At 35.8% G+C, this 22,333-nt stretch overlaps 1 protein-coding gene across 2 annotated transcripts; it reads left to right on the top strand.

Moving 5' to 3' along the window:
- The first annotated feature begins 586 nt into the window (after positions 1 to 586).
- On the top strand, positions 587 to 22,063 carry LOC149968615 (E3 ubiquitin-protein ligase RNF14-like). 2 transcript variants are annotated; one of them, XM_090172791.1, is made up of 9 exons: positions 587 to 688; positions 5,530 to 5,712; positions 5,781 to 5,911; positions 6,942 to 7,149; positions 7,566 to 7,892; positions 8,509 to 8,735; positions 8,812 to 9,040; positions 16,942 to 17,114; positions 21,541 to 22,063. In XM_090172791.1, exons 2-9 carry the CDS (start codon positions 5,556 to 5,558, stop codon positions 21,685 to 21,687), a joined length of 1,599 nt encoding a protein of 532 aa, XP_090028917.1. In that variant the 5' UTR covers positions 587 to 688; positions 5,530 to 5,555; the 3' UTR covers positions 21,688 to 22,063. The 2 variants fall into 2 exon arrangements, with proteins under 2 accessions (XP_090028917.1, XP_090028924.1); XM_090172798.1 differs by lacking the exon at positions 587 to 688 and adding an exon at positions 2,912 to 2,978.
- Positions 22,064 to 22,333: the final 270 nt, after the last annotated feature.

Genomic DNA, 22,333 nt, shown 5'->3' with positions numbered 1-22,333 from the left:
AAATCGACCTGTATACTCTCAAAACATTGCTTCAGGTAACTCTGTAAATATTAAATTGCTAAATATTTGCTTATTTATAAAACATTTTCTTTAAATTCGCATGACCTTGCTTCAGGTACACGTTTCCACCAAATCAGTGGCGGATACAGAAAAAACCCAAGGAGGGGGCGCTAAATGACATCTTGAGCTATGGGTGTAATAACAAATCATCAAATCACTATGGGTGTAATAACAAATCATCAAATCACTATGGGTGTAATAACAAATCATCAAATCACCCGCCATATGTATCCGAATACGTTTAGCAGAATCGAAAGACGAAATTTTCTATCTAACACCGTATACCTCTGTTATCCGTATCTGATATGTGATTTCCCTTCTAAAAGAAAGTATATTATCACCACAACTATACACGTATCTGTGATAAAGTACAATGCATTCATTCCGGGGAATTAACGATAAAGATACGCTAGGCCGACGTTATTGCGCAACGGGGCGAAAGAATTACGTAATCCCTTAGTCATTCAACACCTCTAGATGGCGAGCTGTGCCAGGAGAGAGAGAGGGAGAGATAGGAAGCTTCATAGTTCGGTTGCTGAACCTGCTGCCTAGACGAACGCTGCGCGCCTCGTAAGTTTCGTGTCTCTGTTGACGTGTAAAAGGAAGAGAAAACTTTATTATTTTCAAGGTACGTTCACATTACATTCAAACCTAATCGGAAATACCCGTTTGTTTTTGTTGGCCGTGACAGAGTAGCAGCGTGCTTTTGTTATTAAGTTAGGCCTATATTCGCTAAAATGCTCGTTTTTACTTGGGCTAAACCCAAGCGATCGTTGACGCAAAAACATTCTTGGGCCTAACTAATATAGCCAGTAAAATGTAGAAATTTTCTAAAAGATTGCTAAATCACAAACTTTTTATATTAGTAGTGTATTATGTTATTAGAATTTCTAAAAACGATATTAAAATATATGCTGCGTAGACTACAGTTAAGTTTTGGTTTTACTTTCAGTTTAAACTACCCAGTGTAGATAAAACTGAAAGTAAAACTATAGATTTACTTCTTTTTCAGCTACGCTAAAACAGGAAAAAAATAAAACTAATTTTAACTTCGTTTGATAACAGATTTCACATTAAATTAATACATTGCCATAATATTATAATTATAATACTCTTAAGAGCGTCATTTCAGTATATTACGCGTTAAAGTTTAACTAAAAACCATTTCTACAGTCATAATAACCGTTAAGGTTGTGAAATTATTAATGGGCCTTGATCGACCCGAACATAATATGTTATAGGAGTTATTTATATTATGTATATATTACATACTTTACTTCCTTAGCTTACGTAAATTTAACTAATGATTAAATTCATATTGAGGCCGGGTTATCCGATAAAACATTTATCAAATTAAATAAGTAAAGCAGAAATGTTAAAAATAAATCTATACTTAAGAGTCTAAAGGCTAAAAACGTTACGATCTCAATAAACTCCCTCTAGTGTTGATTTTTAATATTTCACCAAGTGAGAGACACCTTGCCCCACCTCCAAAATTCCAAATAATTAGTAGGGCTCTACCCAGCCTCTCAAACTTTTGAAAGGGCTCAGCTTCGCTCTTGAAATTTTTAGGAGGGCTCTGCCCCGCCTCGGCAATTATTGGGAGGGAACTGCCTTGCTTCTAAAATAATATAGGGCTCTGCCTCGCCTCGAAAATATTAGTAGGGCTTTGCCCCATCTCTATATTAATAAGTAGAGGTCTGCCACGCCTCTAAAACTATTGGAAGGAAATCTACCTCACTTCTAAAATTTTTTGAATTGCTCGGTATACTGCCCCGGAAATTATTGAGTTGTCTCTGCCTCGCCTCTAAAATTATTGAGAGGGCTTTTGCCTCACCTGTGATATAATTGAGAACTCTACCTAGGCTCTAAAACTATTAGTAGGCCTCTGTCCGGTCTCTAAAACTATTGGTAGGGCTCTGCCACGCCTTTTAAAAAATTGGTAGGGCTCTGCCACACCTTTTAAACAATTGGTAGGGCTCTGCCACACCTTTTAAACAATTGGTAGGGCTCTGCCACACCTTTTAAACAATTGGTAGGGCTCTGCCACACCTTTTAAACAATTGGTAGGGCTCTGCCACACCTTTTAAACAATTGGTAGGGCTCTGCCACACCTTTTAAACAATTGGTAGGGCTCTGCCACACCTTTTAAACAATTGGTAGGGCTCTGCCACACCTTTTAAACAATTGGTAGGGCTCTGCCACACCTTTTAAACAATTGGTAGGGCTCTGCCACACCTTTTAAACAATTGGTAGGGCTCTGCCACACCTTTTAAACAATTGGTAGGGCTCTGCCACACCTTTTAAACAATTGGTAGGGCTCTGCCACACCTTTTAAACAATTGGTAGGGCTCTGCCACAACTTTTAAACTATTGGGAGGGCTCGCGAGCTTACCAATTGAATTAGAAATTATAGACTGCTTATTTTATTTATATTGTAATTTCCGAGGATTAACTTGAGTGTCCTGGTGTACACTCGTTAGGTAATCCCAGGAGAAAATAGTAATCCCAGGTAATTTGTGTAATCTCAAGTAATATCCGTAATTTCATAATAATCCTAAGTAGTATCCGTAATTCCTAAATAATCTCAAGTAATATCCGTAATTCCTAAATAATCTCAAGTAATACTCGTAATTCCTAAATAATCTCAAGTAATACTCGTAATTCCTAAATAATCTCAATTAATACTCGTAATTCCAAAATAATCTCTAGTAATATCCGTAGCCCTCGCTCAAGCCCACACTTGATTTCAATTTGTTGCAGTAGAAATTATTTTAGTCTGATCCAACATTTAGAAATGCTTATGAGCTCTACTTTACCTCGTTTTATTCGTTTCACTATCGCGCGAAATAATTTCATGAGACAAAAGCGAACGAACCCAACCACGGCCAATACAGGAAGATTCACCCGATATAAATGTAAGTAAAACTGGGAATTAAACTATTTCCCGAGCTATTTTCTTATTTTAATGAGAAGTTCAGCCGACATTTGGCCATTTTCATTCTAACGACGATAGCATTTTCATGATAGAACCCAATACAATATCGTATTATTATTTAGTATTTAGGCCATTGTGGTCATATTTTTCTCCCCACGATAAAAACTATTGAAACAAAACTGTGACGTAGACTGCCAAGTCCCTATCGTCTATGAGTTTTGTCTTTTCATGCGTTTCTAAATTATTTTTTTTTAAATCTATATTCTAACCAAAAGAAAAACTAGAGTATCAAATGTATGTTAGTAGTTTCTAAATTTCATTTGATTCTTAAATTTACTACTTTTCAAAGCAAAAATAAATCAGACCTCGATTTAAATTAAATAGAATTAGAAATTGATTAAAAACTAACAAAATAGCCTTAAAACGTAATAGGAGTCGATATTTAAATTTATCATTTATTAGATTTACAAGTACTGTTATTCAAAGCGTGAAAGCAATTGTGTTATAAACAAATTGTTTATAAATAGTAAAAAGAAAAGGCGATACTTATTTTGTGACAAAATTAAAGATCCTAAATCATATAATCTATGAAATTATGTTCAAATAAAGAATTAATTCCAGTACTTTTATTTTATTCTGATTTGTAAAATATTTCACTCAAACGGCCAATCACTCACGGCCAATGCAACGTCCAATTACGTTTGTCGTTTAAAAGTTACAAATTTTCTTTTTATCATTAAAAGGCGTGTAGGTGTGAGAAAGGTTTGTTTTTGCCGTTTTGTCAACCAAACATTCAAGATTAAAAAGTGCATTAGCAAATATTTCTAGCTTTAAAAACGTAATGCCAAAAAAAATTTAATACAAAATAATATCCGTTCTAAAGCGATATCAGTAACGTCTAGTAATCCTAAAGCAATACTAGACTTAATAATATTTTTTTAAAAATAAAGTTATTTATAGTGTCCAGTCAATATTACTTTATTCCAAGTTAATTATATTTATCCTAGTTGGAGAGATACAATTATAATACCAATCAAAGTATTCGGTTTTAAGTATATTTTAAAGCGTATCTTTTTGACGTCACGTAACCTTTTTTAACCCCATACTTCAATTTAACTCAAAATATTGGGAATACGTGCCACATTTGATTGGTCCCGCCCCGAAGCACTTACTCAACTTCTCATACGGAAATCGAGTTATACTGGAGCCGCGTGTTGCTCTACTTACTCAATCTCGCTTGAAATAAAGTCATCTTTTTGAATCTCAGGTAATATCAGAAATCTCTAGTAATCTCAATTAATCTCGTGTAATATCAGTAATATCCAGTAATTATAATGAATCAAACGTAATATCAGTAAAATTAATGAATATCGCGTAATATCAGTAATCTCGCATAATATCAGTAATCTCGCGTAATATCAGTAATATATAGCAATCTTCAGTAATATCTAGTAATCTTCAGTAATCTCTAGAAATCTTCAGTAATCTCGCTTAATCTCTAGTAATCTTCAGTAATCTCGCGTAATCTTCAGTAATCTCGCTTAATCTCTAGTAATCTTCAGTAATCTCGCGTAATCTTCAGTAATCTCGCTTAATCTCTAGTAATCTTCAGTAATCTCGCGTAATCTTCAGTAATCTCGCTTAATCTCTAGTAATCTTCAGTAATCTCGCGTAATCTTCAGAAATCTCGCTTAATCTCTAGTAATCTTCAGTAATCTCGCGTAATCTTCAGAAATCTCGCTTAATCTCTAGTAATCTTCAGTAATCTCGCGTAATCTTCAGAAATCTCGCTTAATCTCAAGTAATCTTCAGTAATCTCGCGTAATCTTCAGTAATCTCGCTTAATCTCTAGTAATCTTCAGTAATCTCGCTTAATCTCTAGTAATCTTCAGTAATCTCGCGTAATCTTCAGTAATCTGGCGTAATCTTATAATAATATCTGATAATATTCTTTGGATTACTCGAAGTAAGTAATCCCGCGTAATTTTTGGTAATCCGTAATTTTTTTAAGTAATCTCTTGAAATCCGTAATCTGGTGTACAAATTTTCAGCGAGTTATTCCTTCTGTTCCTCGTTATCAGTGTTGGAGGAATTTGCCAAACTGATTATTTGACAGAAACAGTTGAACAGGATATTTTTTTTTCGTGCTTTCTCGTATGATGAATAAGTGTGCTTTCAATATTTGGTAAAGAGATGAACTATGGGGATAACCAATCGATTTCCCAATTTTTATACGCCTATATTTAAAGGTGTTTAAAAATGCCGAGCCACCCAGCAAAATTTTAATTAACATGAAAGGTCAATAAGAAACTGCTATAGTTTCTCACAAGTCGTCTGAAACGCAGACGATTTTAAACCGAAAACACTAACGCGAGACAGGAAATTGGTTTTCATATAAATTCAAATTTCGCAGGGTGGGTCGACATTTTTACGAAACTTTTAATATAGGCGTTTTGCGTAACTTAAGTAGTTCGTTTCTATTTTTATTTCATTTTCGAAACTAAGAGTGCGTCAAATTTGTTTATATTCAGATCAAACTGGTTGAAATTCTTCGGTGATGGAGATCACTGAGCAACAAGAAGAGATTGAAGTGCTCAGAAGCATCTTCGACGAAAGTGTTCTAACCGTTCAGAACGGGGACAGTCCACGCGGAACAGTCCAAATCCATCCCCTGTTGCCAGACCCATTCTTCATAGTGGCGCAAGCCACAACGGGTAATTAATCTTCAATTTACTTGAAATTTATTTTATCATTTCGTGACATTTTATTCCTGGATCTTTAGATGGCGAAAATGGCAAAGCTCAGTTGAACTTCCTGCCTCCAATGACATTATATTTCAACTTCGTTCGAAGTTATCCGACCACTAGCTGCCCAGCGTTTCTTCTCACTTGCCAGTGGTTAACCTTCAAACAGGTATTTCAATTTACCAGGGTTAACAGACTAATGGTCTGATTTAAACAATTTATTATAGCTATATCAAGAACGTATTAAACTTTAATTTGACTAAAACGTTTTAAACCGTAACATCGGTGATTTTATAATCGTTTTTAGAAAATATTTTTTAATTCAAAATATATTTTCTTCGCAACGTTAATGATTAAACCTCGATATTCACTCGGTTTTTAATAACTTTTTACAGTGATTTCCAAATATTTTAAAGCAAATATCATGTCTTAAACCAACCCACTGTTGCCAACGTGCTGCGAAAGGATCTGGGCAAACAAATTTACCAATTCATTGACTGACTGCTGTCTTGGACAAAACATTGTCTCGAAAAATAAATTTAATATAAAATTAATTTAAGGAACCTCGATTGGTTTTTTTTTGATAATTTAAAATATTCTTCAGCAAATAAAGTCTAGTAGAGCATCCATTATCTGATAAACCCACGTAACAAAATCAATTTAAAATATATTTAAGTACACAATATACCCCCGATGATTTAAATTTATTTTGAATAATAAATTCAAATTCGAACAAATTTTCAATCACCTTCCACAGTAAATTTATAAATGTTCTGAAATAAACCAAGAAGAGTTTTGTCGAAAACGAGCATTTTTAACCACCCTGCATATTAAAAACTTAATCTCAATCAACTTGTCGTCTAACACAACTAACCTACTAAGCAGTAACAACCAAAGAGTCATTTTAGCTCAATGGAAAGGCCATAAACACGCTTTATTTATCACCCTTGAAGAAAATTTAAGAGGTGTAGTTTATGAAATTCCTTGTTCGTGCTCAAAGTTATATATTGGAGAAACTAAACGTTCAATTACAAATGGAATTAAAGAACATAAAATGTGTGTGAAGAACCGTGACATGAAAAATGGCATTTGTCTCACGCGACCGAATTTAAAATCTCGTGCTTTTCAATCTTTATTATTGTATGATTACAAAAGAAATAATTTTTTTTTAATCTTTAAATTTTATTTTATTTATGCAGCTTAAACAATTGTGCCAGCAACTAGATTTCATATGGAAAGAATGCAAACCAGAAGTAGTTCTGTATCGCTGGATCCGGTTCCTTCAAGAAGAAGCCCTCCAGTTTCTGGGAATTGATTCAACCCTGGACATTTCGCCTTTGACGTCAGACGCTTCTGGTTCCATAGAAATCAAATTTTCTCCGCCTCAAAAAAGAAGAGAACTGAGCGGTACGACAATTTCCAATTCAAATCAATTCCGTTTTCCTTTTATGTTTTCGGGGTGTGATGGTGATTATTACGAATCAAAAGGTGATCGGGTTTTCGTTGGCTGGTCCGTAAAATAGCTTGTGATGAAGACATCACGTTCAACGTTATCAAATAAAGATAAGAAATCAATGACGAAAGATAGTCAGGCCTTAGCCGCTGTATTCTAATCATTAGCGAAACAGACACTCAGTAGAAAATTGCATGTTAGGAGTAGGTCAAATGGTTTTTATGTGATTTATGGAAAAAATTAGAAACCTTTATTTGCTATAACCTGTTCCTTTTTAAAAATTCTTCACTTTGTTGTACAATATAAAAACACCAAAACCTTTATAACATATTTCCTAATAGTTCAATATATCGTCGTTCTTGATGTTTAGTTCGTCCAAAGATACCAAAACAAAAGAATGAAGGAGTTGGTGTTGCAGCTAACTTGATCGAAGTTTCAACAACGCCACGTAAGAGTGCTAGAAGGCCGACCACTTATTCCTGCTTCAAAGCGAGCCGCGCTGAGTGTAAAAGTACCTCGGGTGCTAACGACAACGCAAATATCCAAATCCAAAACTGTCCAGAAGCAAATAAAGAAAACAAACGGCTCGTCTCAACGTGTTATCCGCAAGTCGAAAACAGTCATGAAGATCCCAATCGCGACTCCAGAGCCCTCTTCCTCCCAACGGACGGAGTGGACCTGCAATCACATCTTATTCGTAAGACCACTACCACTCTTCAATTATTATTGAAAAGAAAACATGCTTCATACACTCCCCTTTCCATAAAAACTTGTACGGGTTAACGGTAATAGTTAGTGTAGGGAGCTGCATGTTGGCTCGCGTGGCATGAGGGGCTGGCCACCACCCTCCTATACGCATTGTAGCCCGACCATCTGTTTAAAGGAATTATAAGTCGCTAGATGATTTGTTCCTAAAGTGGTGCCTTGGGTATTAGCCTAGCTGATAATTATTAGTTGTTAGAAAGACAGTGAATTAGATTGAGGACCAAAATGTCAGATAAATATCAGTGGCACGCGCTGCTTTGGTTTTATATGAAACTAGTAACCTAGCTAATTTAATTTTTGAAATCAAAAAAATTGTTAATTAAAAAATTTATTTAATTCAGTCTTTTGTTAAATTTTATACATTTTATAATAATATTTTATAGGTGTTATATATATATATATATATAACACCTATACAATATTATTCAAGTAGCGTTTGTTAAAAGGCTTCGCTTTCTTAGATGAAATCACTCAGTGATTAGCTTTCCATGTAATATTTAAAAAAAAAAATTATTCTTAAACATTAATCCAATTTCGGTACTTTGAAGAATTCAGCGAATGCCGTAAACGTATCGAATCTGAAAAGGAGTGGTTCACTTGCAACGTGTGCTACGTGGACAGGCAAGGGTACGACGGAATGCGGTTTCACCCTTGCAACCACATTTTCTGCAAAGAGTGTCTCCAGTCCTACTTCACCGTTCAGATCCAAGAGGGAATTGTTCAGGGTCTAATCTGTCTTGAAGATAAATGCAAGTCCCAAGCGCTTCCGCATCAAGTAAGTAATGCTTTCTCTAATATTATTCGGTGTCCGGTTCAAAATTGCTCATTTCAACGATCTGTCTCTTTATAAGGTGCGCGAGCTGGTAGGCAACGAATTGTACTCGAAGTACGACCAAATCTTGTTGGATTCGACGCTGGCGCAAATGACGGATATCATGATTTGCCCTTTCAAGAGTTGCCAATGTTTTATTATAATCGACCCAAACAGTAAATTTGCCTCGTGTCCAGCGTGCTTGTACACCTTCTGCGTCTTGTGTCGCATGACGTATCACGGAATAGAGAATTGTCGGCTACATGACGGTGAGCATTCGAAATTGACGTCATTTAGGTTATAGTTGGTTTAAATTGATAATCTTTTAAAATTATTTAAGCCGAAAACTTTATTTCATTTCGTTTCTTGTAAAATCATTAAACAAATGAAGGATACTACTTTTAAAAATCCTAAATTGAAATCGCTTTAAAAGCCGCTTGATGACTTAGGCCTAAGGTGGTGCTTTTTGTATTAGCCTAGTTGATTATTATCTTTATTTATTATAACAAGCTAGCAGAAATATCTACTCAAGGTCAACAAACGCTATCATCAGTTAAAAGACCCCCTTTTCATAAAATTTAGGACAGACTGACAGTGGAAAATATGGAAAACAATGGCTAATAGTGGCAAATAAAAAACCAGAAGCAATTAGTTTGATTTGAATGTGTATGCTAATTATTTTTAGGGACATTATAATTTTCTTAACAAGAATAAAACAAAATTAGTTCAATAACATAATTAATTTGTCAACTATTTGCTACATTGGCCAGTAAACGTTTTATTGTCCTGGCCGGAAATTTCCACTAGTTAGTATTTTCCACCTAGGAACAATTACAATCATGTCCGTTCAAAGGATATAACTTACTTAATCCCGAAAGAAGGTCCCTATGAACTTCTGTTCCTTGGTATTTTACAAACAAGTAGGGGCAGCTGTTTCCAAGGCTGAAAAGAAAGATTGACGTTTTTCCAAATCCAAATTCCACAAACTCCATTACATTATGAGCTTAATCATCATTCCACAAACTCCATTATATTATGAGCTTAATCATCATTCCACTAACTCCATTATATTATGAGCTTAATCCTCATTCCACAAACTCCATTATATTATGAGCTTAATCATCATTCCACAAACTCCATTATATTATGAGCTTAATCCTCATTCCACAAACTCCATTATATTATGAGCTAAATCCCCATTCCACAAACTCCATTATATTATGAGCTAAATCCCCATTCCACAAACTCCATTATATTATGAGCTAAATCCCCATTCCACAAACTCCATTATTTTATGAGCTAAATCCCCATTCCACAAACTCCATTATATTAGTTAGTGCCAGGGCTGGCGCTAGGATGTTCGGGCCCCAGGTAATTTTTACTCCAAAATTCGGTTTTTTGGAAATATCAGAAAATTTTAGTTAGGCACCCGTTTCAGCGGGCCCCTTTCAGAGGCCCGGGCCCGGGGTACTTTTGCCACGCTTACCCCCCCCCCCTAACGCCAGCCCTGGTTAGTGCTGATCAATTTGGAATTACTTTTACGGTTGCATTAATATTTTTTAATTTAAAGTGAGCTTTCTGGCTAATTCGCGGGACCCCCCAACCCGCGTATACGCATTATTATGATATTTGAATTTCGTACCATTTCAAGTTTCATAAATCAAGTGCCATCTGTCTCGAATATTTGATCTCCGACCTTGGACACCGCTACGAACTGTGCCCATTGATTTCTACGGGACGTTGGATACTTTCCGAGTTGTTTTAGGGCACCGTGCGTTTGCATGATGTTCGTTGATAAAATGGGTTTATCACTAGATGAATGATAAGGGGATAAGGATCGTTGTTAATGCACTAGGTTGTTGAGAAAGTGCCCTGACTATATTAAAGGACCGGCTGATTGAGCTATTGTTGATATTTTGCTAATACATCCTGTAAGGTTGTTATAGTGTGCTTATCAAGTGAATTTACAGGTTGATTTAAATATTGTTCCTAATGAACAGGGGGATTGATATACACTCTAAAAACTAAGGGTTTAAATTTAAACCATTAATGTGTATAAACTTTTTGTCCAAAATCCAATCCATCGAAGGATTTCATAAAAACCATTCTAAATTTAATTGGTTTAGTTCTAAACCATTTATATTTCCAGAGAATTTAACATTTATTTATTTGGTTTAATTTTAAACCATTACTGTAGCAATATAAAACGATTTATATGATATTAGAGTTTAATAATGGCTTGTATATAAACCATTTTAAATATATTTATATGCTACTGCAAATACCACAAATGTTTAAAGTTATACTCTTATACTAATATGGCGAGATACCTTTACTGCGCTTCCAATAGCAGCTTAATGGTTTGAATTTGAACTCTTACTATACTGCCGGGAGGCCTTTACTGCGCTTCCAATAGCAGCTTAATGGTTTGAATTTGAACTCTAACTATACTGCCGGGAGACCTTTACTGCGCTTCCAATAGCAGCTTAATGGTTTGAATTTGAACTCTTACTATACTGCCGGGAGACCTTTACTGCGCTTCCAATAGCAGCTTAATGGTTTGAATTTGAACTCTTACTATACTGCCGGGAGGCCTTTACTGCGCTTCCAATAGCAGCTTAATGGTTTGAATTTGAACTCTAACTATACTGCCGGGAGACCTTTACTGCGCTTCCAATAGCAGCTTAATGGTTTGAAGTTAAACTCTTACTATACTGGCGGGAGACCTTTACTGCGCTTTTGAAAACACAGTAATGGTTGTTCTGTTAGCATTATTTACCAGAAAACATATAGTAGATTATACCCTAATTATTATTTAAATTTATATACCCAATTTAAAATACTGACCCAAATTGAGACAATTACCCAAAATTTGATATTTACCCAAATTTAACCACCTTTGTTTAAAAAAAATTGAATAATTTCATAAGGGGGGACCCTTAGAATTTTCGATTTTGCCATGTTAATATAATATTTTAGTTGTCAAAAACGTTTTCAGTTGCCATGGTAAAACTAAATCCCATCGCAATTTTTCCCTTTGGGGTTTTTTAAGGTCTCCTTAATCCCTAAATTTAAACAAAATCGGTGAGTTACACCTCGGGTAGTCTCCTTGCTAGTGTAAGGTAGGTGATGCTAATATAAACAACTTTAATCTTTATTATAATTAAATTTAATCAATTTAAATACAGAAACCTAAATTTAACAATTAATAAAAGAGGTAGGCTTATGTTAACCTAACGCCGCCACTAGAGGTGTCAACGAGCCGAGCAAACTCGTGAGGGCTCGCAACTCGACACGCTCGAAGTGTATCGAACAGAGTCGAGCTAAGAATAAATGAGTCGAGTGTCGAAGCGAGCAAAAACGTATCGAGCCGAGTTCTAGAGCTCGCTCGTTAATCAGCAGAAAACGAACCGTATCACGAACCGAGCCTATGTCATATCGAGCGAACAGTGACGTAACGAATTGACGTGGGGCCCCGGGTTGAACGCGAAAAAGGGGCCCCCACCCTACGTGTGGCAGTGATTCCCCAATTTCCCACCCGGGCCACCCCTTCTTGTTCGCGATCGCGGTGGGGCCCCCTAAAGGTCGGGGGCCCAGGGAAACCTGTCTAGCAAACCCCGTGTACGGTACGCCACTGCGAGCGAACAACGAGTCGAGCTAGTTTCGTGGCGAACGAGCAACGAGTCGAGCAAACGCATCGAACTACGAGCTAAAAAGTTGAGCCCTGAAACGAATCAAGTGCCTTCGCTTGAAAAAACCATTGGCTCGCTATTTAATAGCTCGAAAGCTTACTTTCTAAGGTTAAAGGAACGCATATCGTAACACCTTCCTAAAAATGGATATTAGGTTCATATTATTCTGTATTATATTTGAGGCATTCAGGGACGTTCTTTGGGTGTGGGAGCAACCAGGTGGTTGTTCAGCGATAATCATGGATGGTGATGAATATATAAAACTTTTTGTACATTATAGCTGGCCTTTATTTTAAACCCAGACAATAAACCGTTTAAACAAATGTGGTTTCCTGGAGCACTAAATTAAATGTATTCATTTCATTAGTGTAGCTTGCCTAAGCTAGGGTCGGACTAGGTACGTAAAGACGTATGTAGTCAGCAGTAGGGTTTCAAACTGGGGCGGCAAAACTGCTTCTTGAGACCAGGGCAAAAGGGCGATCGCTAATTCGGCCTATACATGTAGGTCAGTGTGGTCTTGAATTTAGCGTCCTTAATTGACGTTTCTGTACATAACAAAGACCTTTAACGGTCTTATATCCTAACACGATTTACACAGTAATAGTTGATTGTGAAAATTATATTTAGGCTTGGACAGTTAATTTTTATCTTACTTATTGAAAACATTTTATATGAATTTTTTGTGGATTTCTACATTGCCTCATTCACTTGAACGTTACGCGTTAACTGTGCTTTTACTCGGTCTGCATTTGCACTGATTTAAAGTTCTAAATGTTTGTTGTTATTCATCAGTTCACTTTGAAATCACCCTTAAGGCTCATTCTAACTATCCAACTTTAGTCAGCTGACCAAATTAAGGCTCATTCTAACTATCCAACTTTAGTCAGCTGACCAAATTAAGGCTCATTCTAACTATCCAACTTTAGTCAGCTGACCAAATTAAGGCTCATTCTAACTATCCAACTTTAGTCAGCTGACCAAATTAAGGCTCATTCTAACTATCCAACTTTAGTCAGCTGACCAAATTAGGCAGACTAGTCAGCCTGACTTATTTTGCATTCACACTAACCAACTGACACGTTCACATTACCCGCCTTGTTCGTCCGACAAAAATCTTTCAAGTTGTCAGCTGACTAAAGTTGGATAGTGTGGATGGGCCTTTAAACTGTCTAGTTCAACGATAAGTTTTACTTTATTTTTTGGTGCTAGAATAAAAATTGTAAATAGCATTCTCGAGTGGTGACAAAGGTTTCAATTAAAATAGCCGCATTTATTATTGTTCGGGTAATTAATTTTAAAACATAAATTGACGGATTTTAAGTGGTTATTTATTTTTATAAACTCGCTCGGTACAACTATGTATTTTACACAAGTCGAACAGAGCAATTTAAATCGGAAACCATTTTGAGCTAATATACAACTGTGTTATATGCTTTTTATTAGTTAGTAGTTTTTCGAGAAAAACCAGAAATCCTACACAGTACTGATGAGCCACAAAAGGGCGAAACCGGTCTACGGTTGGATTCTCCGGCTGAAATTTTGACTTTTAGACATTTTGAGCGAATTATGCGGCGAGCGAGTCTTAAACGAGTCGAGCGCGACTAAAATAGGGTTCGGCGAGCTAAAACGCCACCCGAGTCGAACTCGAGCCGAGTCAGTTTTTTCGAGCCTTTGTCGAACCGATCCATAAACGAGCTGAGCACATATCAAGTCGAGCCTAAGCCAAGTCGAGCCTAAGCTGAGTCGAGCCTAAGCCGAGTCGAGCCTTAACCGAGTCGAGCCTTAACCGAGTCGAGCCTTATCCGAGTCGAGCCTAAACCGAGTCGAGCCTAAACAGAGTCGAGCTCGAAACTCGACTCGGCTCGCTCATTGACACCTCTAGCCGCCACCCACGAACCTTCAACGAATGTAGAAATCAAAATGCCACGGACATTTAAGTATAAATAATCCAAGCAGTGTTTTAAGTGTATCTTACATATTATAGTTAAATTTCAAAAACATAATTTAGTATTCTGTACATTCAGGGGCGTAGCGGAGGTGGTTGAATTGGGGGGGGCAAGGGCATGGTTTTGCCAACTATAACTTCGACAGCTAGGGAAAACTCAAGGGGGAGGATGCTGACGAAACATTTCAAGAAGGGGGGGGGGACGAAGCTTCGGTAAATAAAATTTCAAAAGGGGGATGCTGATGGAAGTCTTCTTCGTTTCGCCAACTCGACCTCGATTATACATTAACTATAAGAAATATTTGAATTAACATTTTCATTAGTTACGAAGAATGTTTTAATCACCCTGTACACTTAGAACACATTTACGTACGAAAAAAAGCCTCACCAAGGAAAAACGTAAAAATTTACCAGTTATATTATATTACTTTTGATAATACAGTATCCATACACTTAAATTTGTAACGCTTGTGGCATAACTATACAGTTTTCGTTTTCTTACCAACCATCACCTACTTAGAAATATCATTTTTGTAACGCCTGTGGCATAAGCATACAGTTTTCGTATTTAAAAGCCGGTACACATTCCCAGGGCCCGTACAACCAAAGGGTCCCAGGTTTGAGCCTTTACCTCATCAATGGGAAAAAGTTACGTGTTACCTCTGGTCATACGTTGAAAGTGACGCATAATGTTTCGATAAGTGCCACACTTTCTTGTTATTTCTGGTCATACTTAATGGTCATACTTTCAATGAAATTCAAATATTCCAGCATGCGTAAAAAATCCACGTTTAACGCGAAATGGCTAATTATTTAACCTTTTTTTCTACGCGAGGCGCCACAAACAGGCGAAGTTTGTCCAATGCCGACCTTTTTTATAATTTCATTTTTCTCTCGATGATTTCAGCAGCACAGTAAGGGTTACCCAATAGTGGAAGAATAGTTTAGCTTCCCACCATTATACAGTGTTAATAGCACAATAATGGCTTATTCCAAATATAATAGGAGTTTAACTATAAACCATTATGGTGTTTTCAACTTTATAGTAAAGGTTTCCTGCCAGTATATTAAAGGCTTACTTCAAAACCAGTATAGGGCTTTCAGCAGCACACTAAGGGTAACCCAAAAATGGAAGAATAGTTTAGCTTCCCACCATTATGATGATTTAAATAGCACAATAATGGTTTATTCCAAATATAATAATAGTTTAACTATAAACCATTATGGTGTTTTCAACTTTATAGTAAAGGTTTCCTGCCAGTATATTAAAGGCTTACTTCAAAACCAGTAAAGGGCTTTCAGCAGCACTCTAAGGGTAACCCAAAAATGGAAGAATAGTTTAGCTTCCCACCATTATGATGATTTAAATAGCACAATAATGGTTTATTCCAAATATAATAAGAGTTTAACTATAAAGCATTATGGTGTTTTCAACTTTATAGTAAAGGTTTCCTGCCAGTATATTAAAGGCTTACTTCAAAACCAGTATAGGGCTTTCAGCAGCACACTAAGGGTAACCCAAAAATGGAAGAATAGTTTAGTTTCCCACCATTATGCTGACTCAAATAACACAATAATGGTTTATTTCAAATATAATAAGAGTTTAACTCTAAACCATTATGGTGTTTTCAACTTTATAGTAAAGGATTCCTGCCAGTATATTAAAGGCTTACTTCAAAACCAGTAAAGGGCTTTCAGCAGCACTCTAAGGGTAACCCAAAAATGGAAGAATAGTTTAGCTTCCCACCATTATGATGATTTAAATAGCACAATAATGGTTTATTCCAAATATAATAAGAGTTTAACTATAAAGCATTATGGTGTTTTCAACTTTATAGTAAAGGTTTCCTGCCAGTATATTAAAGGCTTACTTCAAAACCAGTATAGGGCTTTCAGCAGCACACTAAGGGTAACCCAAAAATGGAAGAATAGTTTAGCTTCCCACCATTATGCTGACCCAAATAACACAATAATGGTTTATTCCAAATATAGTAAGAGTTTAACTATAAACCATTATGGTGTTTTCAACAGTATAATAAAAACTTCCTGCTAGTATATTAAAGGCTTAATTTTAAACCAATATAGTGCTTTCAGCAGCACACTAAAGGCTACCCAATAATGGAAGAATTTTAACTATATTTATGGTTTAGAACCAGTACAGCAGATAATCCATTTATGGTTTAAAGTTGGTTAAATGATTTACAAACCATTATACATCCATAATTTTCGCCATTAATGGTATACAATTTCCATTTAAACCAATTATATGCCATATTTAAACCTGTAATTTTTAGAGTGTAGCGTGAAAATAATCATTTTGCGGTTTAGTTACTCTGCTAACTCTACTGCTTGGTGGGTTAGTTATGTATGTTATTATAGTACGTTTATTAAGTTAATGTACAAGATGATTGAGAATTTGTTCAATTTTAATTTAATATTAAAATCATATTTAATACATCGGGGGACTGTGTAATCAAATGTCCTTGACATCTTGTTAGCAATTGCCTTGATCTCGTTTTGAACTCTTTTGCAGATGAAGTGGACGCTATCGTAGGGAGATACTTAGAAGCTGACTCTGTAGAGAAAAAAGAAATCGAGAAGAAATATGGAAAGAAAGAGATCAGATCTTTGGCCAGCGAGCGCTTGTCTCAAGATTGGGTCCGAAATTACAGCAAGAAGTGTCCTAACTGCTTCGCTTCCATTCAGGTAATCACAAACTAGTTAATTTAAATCAACTGTTGGCTTTATCATTGCCCAGTGGCGGATAGATGTGAAGGGTGCTAACCCCCCCCCCCCCTTTGAACAGGGCTGGATTACCCTTTTGGCGCCTTAAGGCATAGAAAATATTTCCGCGCCTGGGCCCTGTATTACGCAGCCATTCCTTGGAAGGGTCCGAGGGGTTCCGAGAATTCGAAGTGCGGCTTGTGTCAAGAATCGTTTAAGATAAGGCTTGGGGTTCCGCCAGAATTAGGTGGATAATTTAGGGTTCCATAGCAAAAGCAATTGGGAACCACTGGTCTAACGGGTTGGTCAGCTAAGTAGGAGCACGCCAAATACTTCGACCGTGGGGCTTTATCAGAGTTTTGGCACCCATAAAAAATTGGCGCCCTTGGCACGTGCCTACTCTGCCTAATGGTTAATACGCCCCTGCTCTTGACGCTTAAGCTTGGCATGTGACTTGATGATTTATATTAAACCCATAGCGCAAGATGAGTTTTTTCTGTATCCTCCACTGTCATTGCCACCAGCGTAAAATGACTTACAAACCACGCCGCTATTTCGGGTTCCAAAAGATTTTCCATAGAAACAAAAGTGTCACATTTTTATAAGTATGACGCTGCAATTATTACTATGGAAATTCCGTTTTTTTGAAAGCAAAAATGTGTTCATTGAGCTTCACGCGACACAGACTCGCAAGCCAGCTTCGTCTCCGCTTTGTGTCCTATTGCTTTAGAGTTACATTAGACTTTTGTTGAACCCATTAATATTCCAAAGCAATACTCTAGGTTGCCTCTCTTAAGGCATTTTAAAAACATATAGCTCTAACGTATTTAGGGAGAACCGTCCAAATCAGCTGACTGCAATTATTCTTATTGGCTTGAAAATCGCGTCACTAGTGTGTTCTTACGCTTTTCAAGAGCCGCGGTTACAAATTTAAGTAAATTCACAGTACAATGTAAGTTAGAGCTATCTACATGTAGGAGGTTATTTTTCTTTTGCAATGGCGTAATTCTGTAAATAGCTCGAACACCGACCGCAAAATATTTATCAAGGAGACATATTCATGGAAAGGAATGAAGAAATTGTTTCATTATTTAATTTGTCCGTAAATTGTCATTAAAACCCGCTAATTTTTACAACGATATTTAAAGTATAGTCAATTGCTCGTTGACCAATTCGTTAGACCGTCGACTAAGAACAGTCTACCAATTATTGTAATACATTTGACGAAGGCTAACTTCCGTATGAATAGTTACGGAAAAGTGCAAAACAGACTTTGGACTTCTCACGAACGAAGTGTTAACTTGAGGAGAAAAAAGCAGCGTTATAAGCCAAAAATGGGCAAAACTCGGAGTGAAGTTGAGCGAGTGATTTCCCCTCTCACTTTTCTCACTCCTTTTCCTAATAAAAACTCCACTCTTACGAATGGAGCTTTCACTTTTTCGTCACTCGGCGAGTGAGCTCGCGCGAAGAGAGTGAAGCTAGTCAAGGTCAGCTCGTTCACACTTATCGATTTTCAAGACTATAAAAAGAAGGCGGGAAATTTGAATTTAACTTTAATTTAATGACTTTACTGGAGAGCGTGGTGCCATCTATTAACGGCAAAGAAGGCTAAAATATACTTTTTTGGACTGCATTCAAATTTCCCGCTAAGAATACGAGTGAAATTGGTGACCTTGACAAATCTCACTCTTTGGGGAATGGTGCATTCGGCGAATGAAGAAAAGCGAGAGTTGGAAAGAGGAAAAGAGAGTGGAACTCTAAATACCACTAGTGATTTTGCCCATGTCAGGCCTTGGGTGTTAGCCTAGCTGATTATTATTATTTTTTATTATTATATCCGCCCCACAGTTTCGTGAGGGAGCTTCACTAATACACCCCTTCAGCTCAAACGCAGTGATCCCTTACAAAAACTTTCTTAAGACCTCTTAAGAAGAATTGTAAATAAAATTAATAGGAATTTCTTAAGGGAATCTTACAACCTTCTTAAGCAATTTGGCACTTTTTCGTTAGAAAGATTTAGAAAATTCCTTAAATTATCGTTAACAAGTTATATATATTTTCCAAATATCCTTTTTAGACATCCCAAAGAAAAGCCATACAAATTCCATACACTTTCATTTAAAATTCTCTAAGCTTTTCATAGGAACAAGCTTCGTTTTCGGAAGATATTCCTAAAAATTACTAAAACCACCCAAACAAATATTTGGAGGTTTCCACACGTTTTATATTCCTATTCCATACAATTGCTTTTTAAATTCCTTACGTTTTAGCATCCACCGGGAACCGAACCCGAGACGCGGAGTTAAACCCCAACGCTAAAAACCACTAGTATCCAAACGAGCTGAAACTTATTGCATTTATAGTAAATTAAAGAGCATTATTCAAGTGTATTCTATTATTTGTATATTATATTTATTTTTATATTTATGTTTATGTTTATATTTATATTTATATATTTATATTTATATATATATATTTATTTATATTTATATATATATATATATTTATTTATATTTATATATATATATATTTATTTATATTTATATATATATATATTTATTTATATTTATATATATATATATATATTTATTTATGTTTATATATTTATTTATATTAATAAATATATAATATTTATACATAATATATATTTAAATATATTATATATAATATATATATATATATATATATATATTATCTTAGGCCGTATATTAATTGTTATTAACTTTCGCATAAAGTAATTCTTTAGGAAATACTAACAATCACCAAAGAAAGTATTTCACACATTTATCTGAAAATCTCAAGGAATGTCTCCCAAGTCATTCCGTAAACGTTCTGTAGTATCCTGAACGAAAACTTTAACCATATTCCTTAGAAAACCTTAAGGTATGCCTCCAAACCAATTCTTAAGACACTCTTAATAAAATAGTTGGTTAATTTTTACCTAAAAAACTTTAAAGAATTGCTGTTTAAGGAAGCTGAAAAAATGCTTAAGAAACTCTAACGAGCATATTCCCTCCAAAAACTTAGGGGATGCGTCTTAAAAATATCTTAAGATTATCTTAGGAAACCATACTGGGTATTTTTCCTTAAATATTTTAGAGGATTTATCTGTATAGTTTCTGAAGGATTCTTTCAGAAAATGTATGTGAATATTCTCTTTAAAAATTCAAATAATTGAATTTATAATTATTTAAACTTTCTTAAAAATATTTTAAAGATTTCTTTAGAATATTGTCCTTTGATTAAGGTTCCTTAGACCCCCTAAATCTCCATACGGTTTTCTTAAGAGGTCTTAAGAAAGTTTTTGTAAGGGATTGCCTCGCCATATACTAACAGAAAAGAGAATAATTTGTATGTTAAATGTCTGTGTGCCGGGAGTAGTGGCGTACTCCTGTAATCCCAAGCGTCCGGGAGACAGAGTTTGTGGACGACCGTGTGAGGAAAACCACCAATCCCTCAACGGGTGGTCGGAATACTTCCGCCATGGGTGTCCCCACCCCTGTCCCCACGTATCGCCCCGTTGGCGTGGCCGTACTTGCACATATCTCGCCCTGATTAATCAGGTGGACGAGCGGACTGATTTTGTCCCACACGTTACAATCCCGAATAAATAAAAATGTCTGTGTTCTCGAAAAACTTCCGTAGATGGCGCCTTGCTTTATTTTTGAGGAACGGAGATTCCTTCAAAGTCAATTTTGATCCAACGGGGTGGGTGCCTGTATTTCTCTCCCATAATACGGCCTTAAGAAAAGCAATTTCAAAATAGATTTGCAAAATTGATCACAATAACTCCGTTCCTCTTCAGTACTCTCAAAATTAATTGTTTTGTTTATTTGCTTAGATGTTTGTTCTAAGTTTTGGTGTAAGTTTTATACAGGGTGTTTCAAAAGGTTATGCGAAAATGTTAAGGAGTTGTAGGGGGTGAGTTGATAAGTATGCCTGTTTTTCCCATTTGCCTACGATTAGTTAAAAGAGCGCCAGAGAGCTTCAAGGTGTGGCGTACTAGCCCCTGGAAGTAGGCTGCAACAAGCGCAAAACCAAGCAGCAGGGAAATGCGAACATTGAGGTTTGGGTTCGTGTGATAGGTAAAAAAGGACTTTGTAAACAAATCGAGGTAACCAGTGTAAAAAAGTAAACTTAAACAGTAATTAAAGCCCTACTACTTGGTTTTGCGCTTGTTGCAGCCTACTTCCAGGGGCTAGTACGCCACATTCAATTCCATCGTAGGAAAGCGGGGGAAAAACAGGCACACTTAAAAATTTTGCGTAACCTTTTGAAACCCCCTCATATATGAATTCGTTCATTTCGGACCACATATAAGCCGCTTGTGGCTTAGTGGTCTTTGTTCGTGTATAAATAAATAAATAAATATCATTTCTTCAATTGACACTTTTGAATCGTTGATTAGAAAGTGGACGGCTGCAATAAGATGACGTGTCTCAGATGCGACGCTTACTTCTGTTGGATCTGCAGGAAGGTTCTGAGTGCCGACTCGCCCTACAAACATTTCGACGATCCTTCCTTTCCTTCGTGTTATAACAAGTTGCATCGTTGATTTGAAGAAATCGCAGAATGTGTCACTTCACACGAAAACGAAGAATGACCTCATCACTTCCTTTGTCTTATAATAATAATTATTATTATTTTTAAACTTTGAACCAGAGATATGTATTAATATAATACTTTAATCTTTATTCTTAAGTTTAAACTTTCGCGAAACCGTGGAAGATTATGCCGATTCACGGTTTAAAAATTAAACTGCGTAAAGATATTTAATGATTGAAAATTTTAAGTCCTTTTTCTTAAAAAATACAATTTAAGAAAGGCGAAAATATATCCATAATTATCTCTTATGAAACGCTTTATTTACTTCTGGTACAACGGATTCAAATCAGTATTATAGTTTTTTTTATTTATTAAAAATAAAGTATAATATAAACATATTATTATTAGAGATGTTGTAGTATTAAATATAAAATTCAAATTAGAAACAACCATTTTAGGGATTCTAAAAGAACAATAATTTTTGAAATTGTTAAATATTTTAGTAAATTTTAAAATTCGATACTTTTATAGTCTCGGAAAAGTTTTAATAACTAACAGTGTTTCACTTAAATTCGACCATCGTCCCAGCGCATCGACAAAGTTGTTCTCTGTAACTATAATGAAATTATTTATTGACAAATAAAGAAATTTATTAT

Source organism: Leiobunum rupestre, chromosome 1 (genome assembly GCF_980474605.1).
Source record: "Leiobunum rupestre chromosome 1, qqLeiRupe1.1.hap1, whole genome shotgun sequence".
In the NCBI taxonomy this organism is placed as follows: domain Eukaryota; kingdom Metazoa; phylum Arthropoda; class Arachnida; order Opiliones; family Sclerosomatidae; genus Leiobunum; species Leiobunum rupestre.
The sequence above is the reverse complement of the archived record's forward strand: the minus strand, read 5'-3'. Positions and strand labels throughout refer to the sequence as shown.

What these genes read in the sequence shown, in the direction of transcription:
- LOC149968615 (XM_090172791.1), top strand. Translation starts at nt 5,556, where the DNA reads ATGGAGATCACTGAGCAACAAGAAGAGATTGAAGTGCTCAGAAGCATC. An exon ending in AGTGGCGCAAGCCACAACGG is followed by an intron (nt 5,713 to 5,780) that starts GTAATTAATCTT and finishes CTGGATCTTTAG; the next exon opens with ATGGCGAAAATGGCAAAGCT. An exon ending in AGTGGTTAACCTTCAAACAG is followed by an intron (nt 5,912 to 6,941) that starts GTATTTCAATTT and finishes TTATTTATGCAG; the next exon opens with CTTAAACAATTGTGCCAGCA.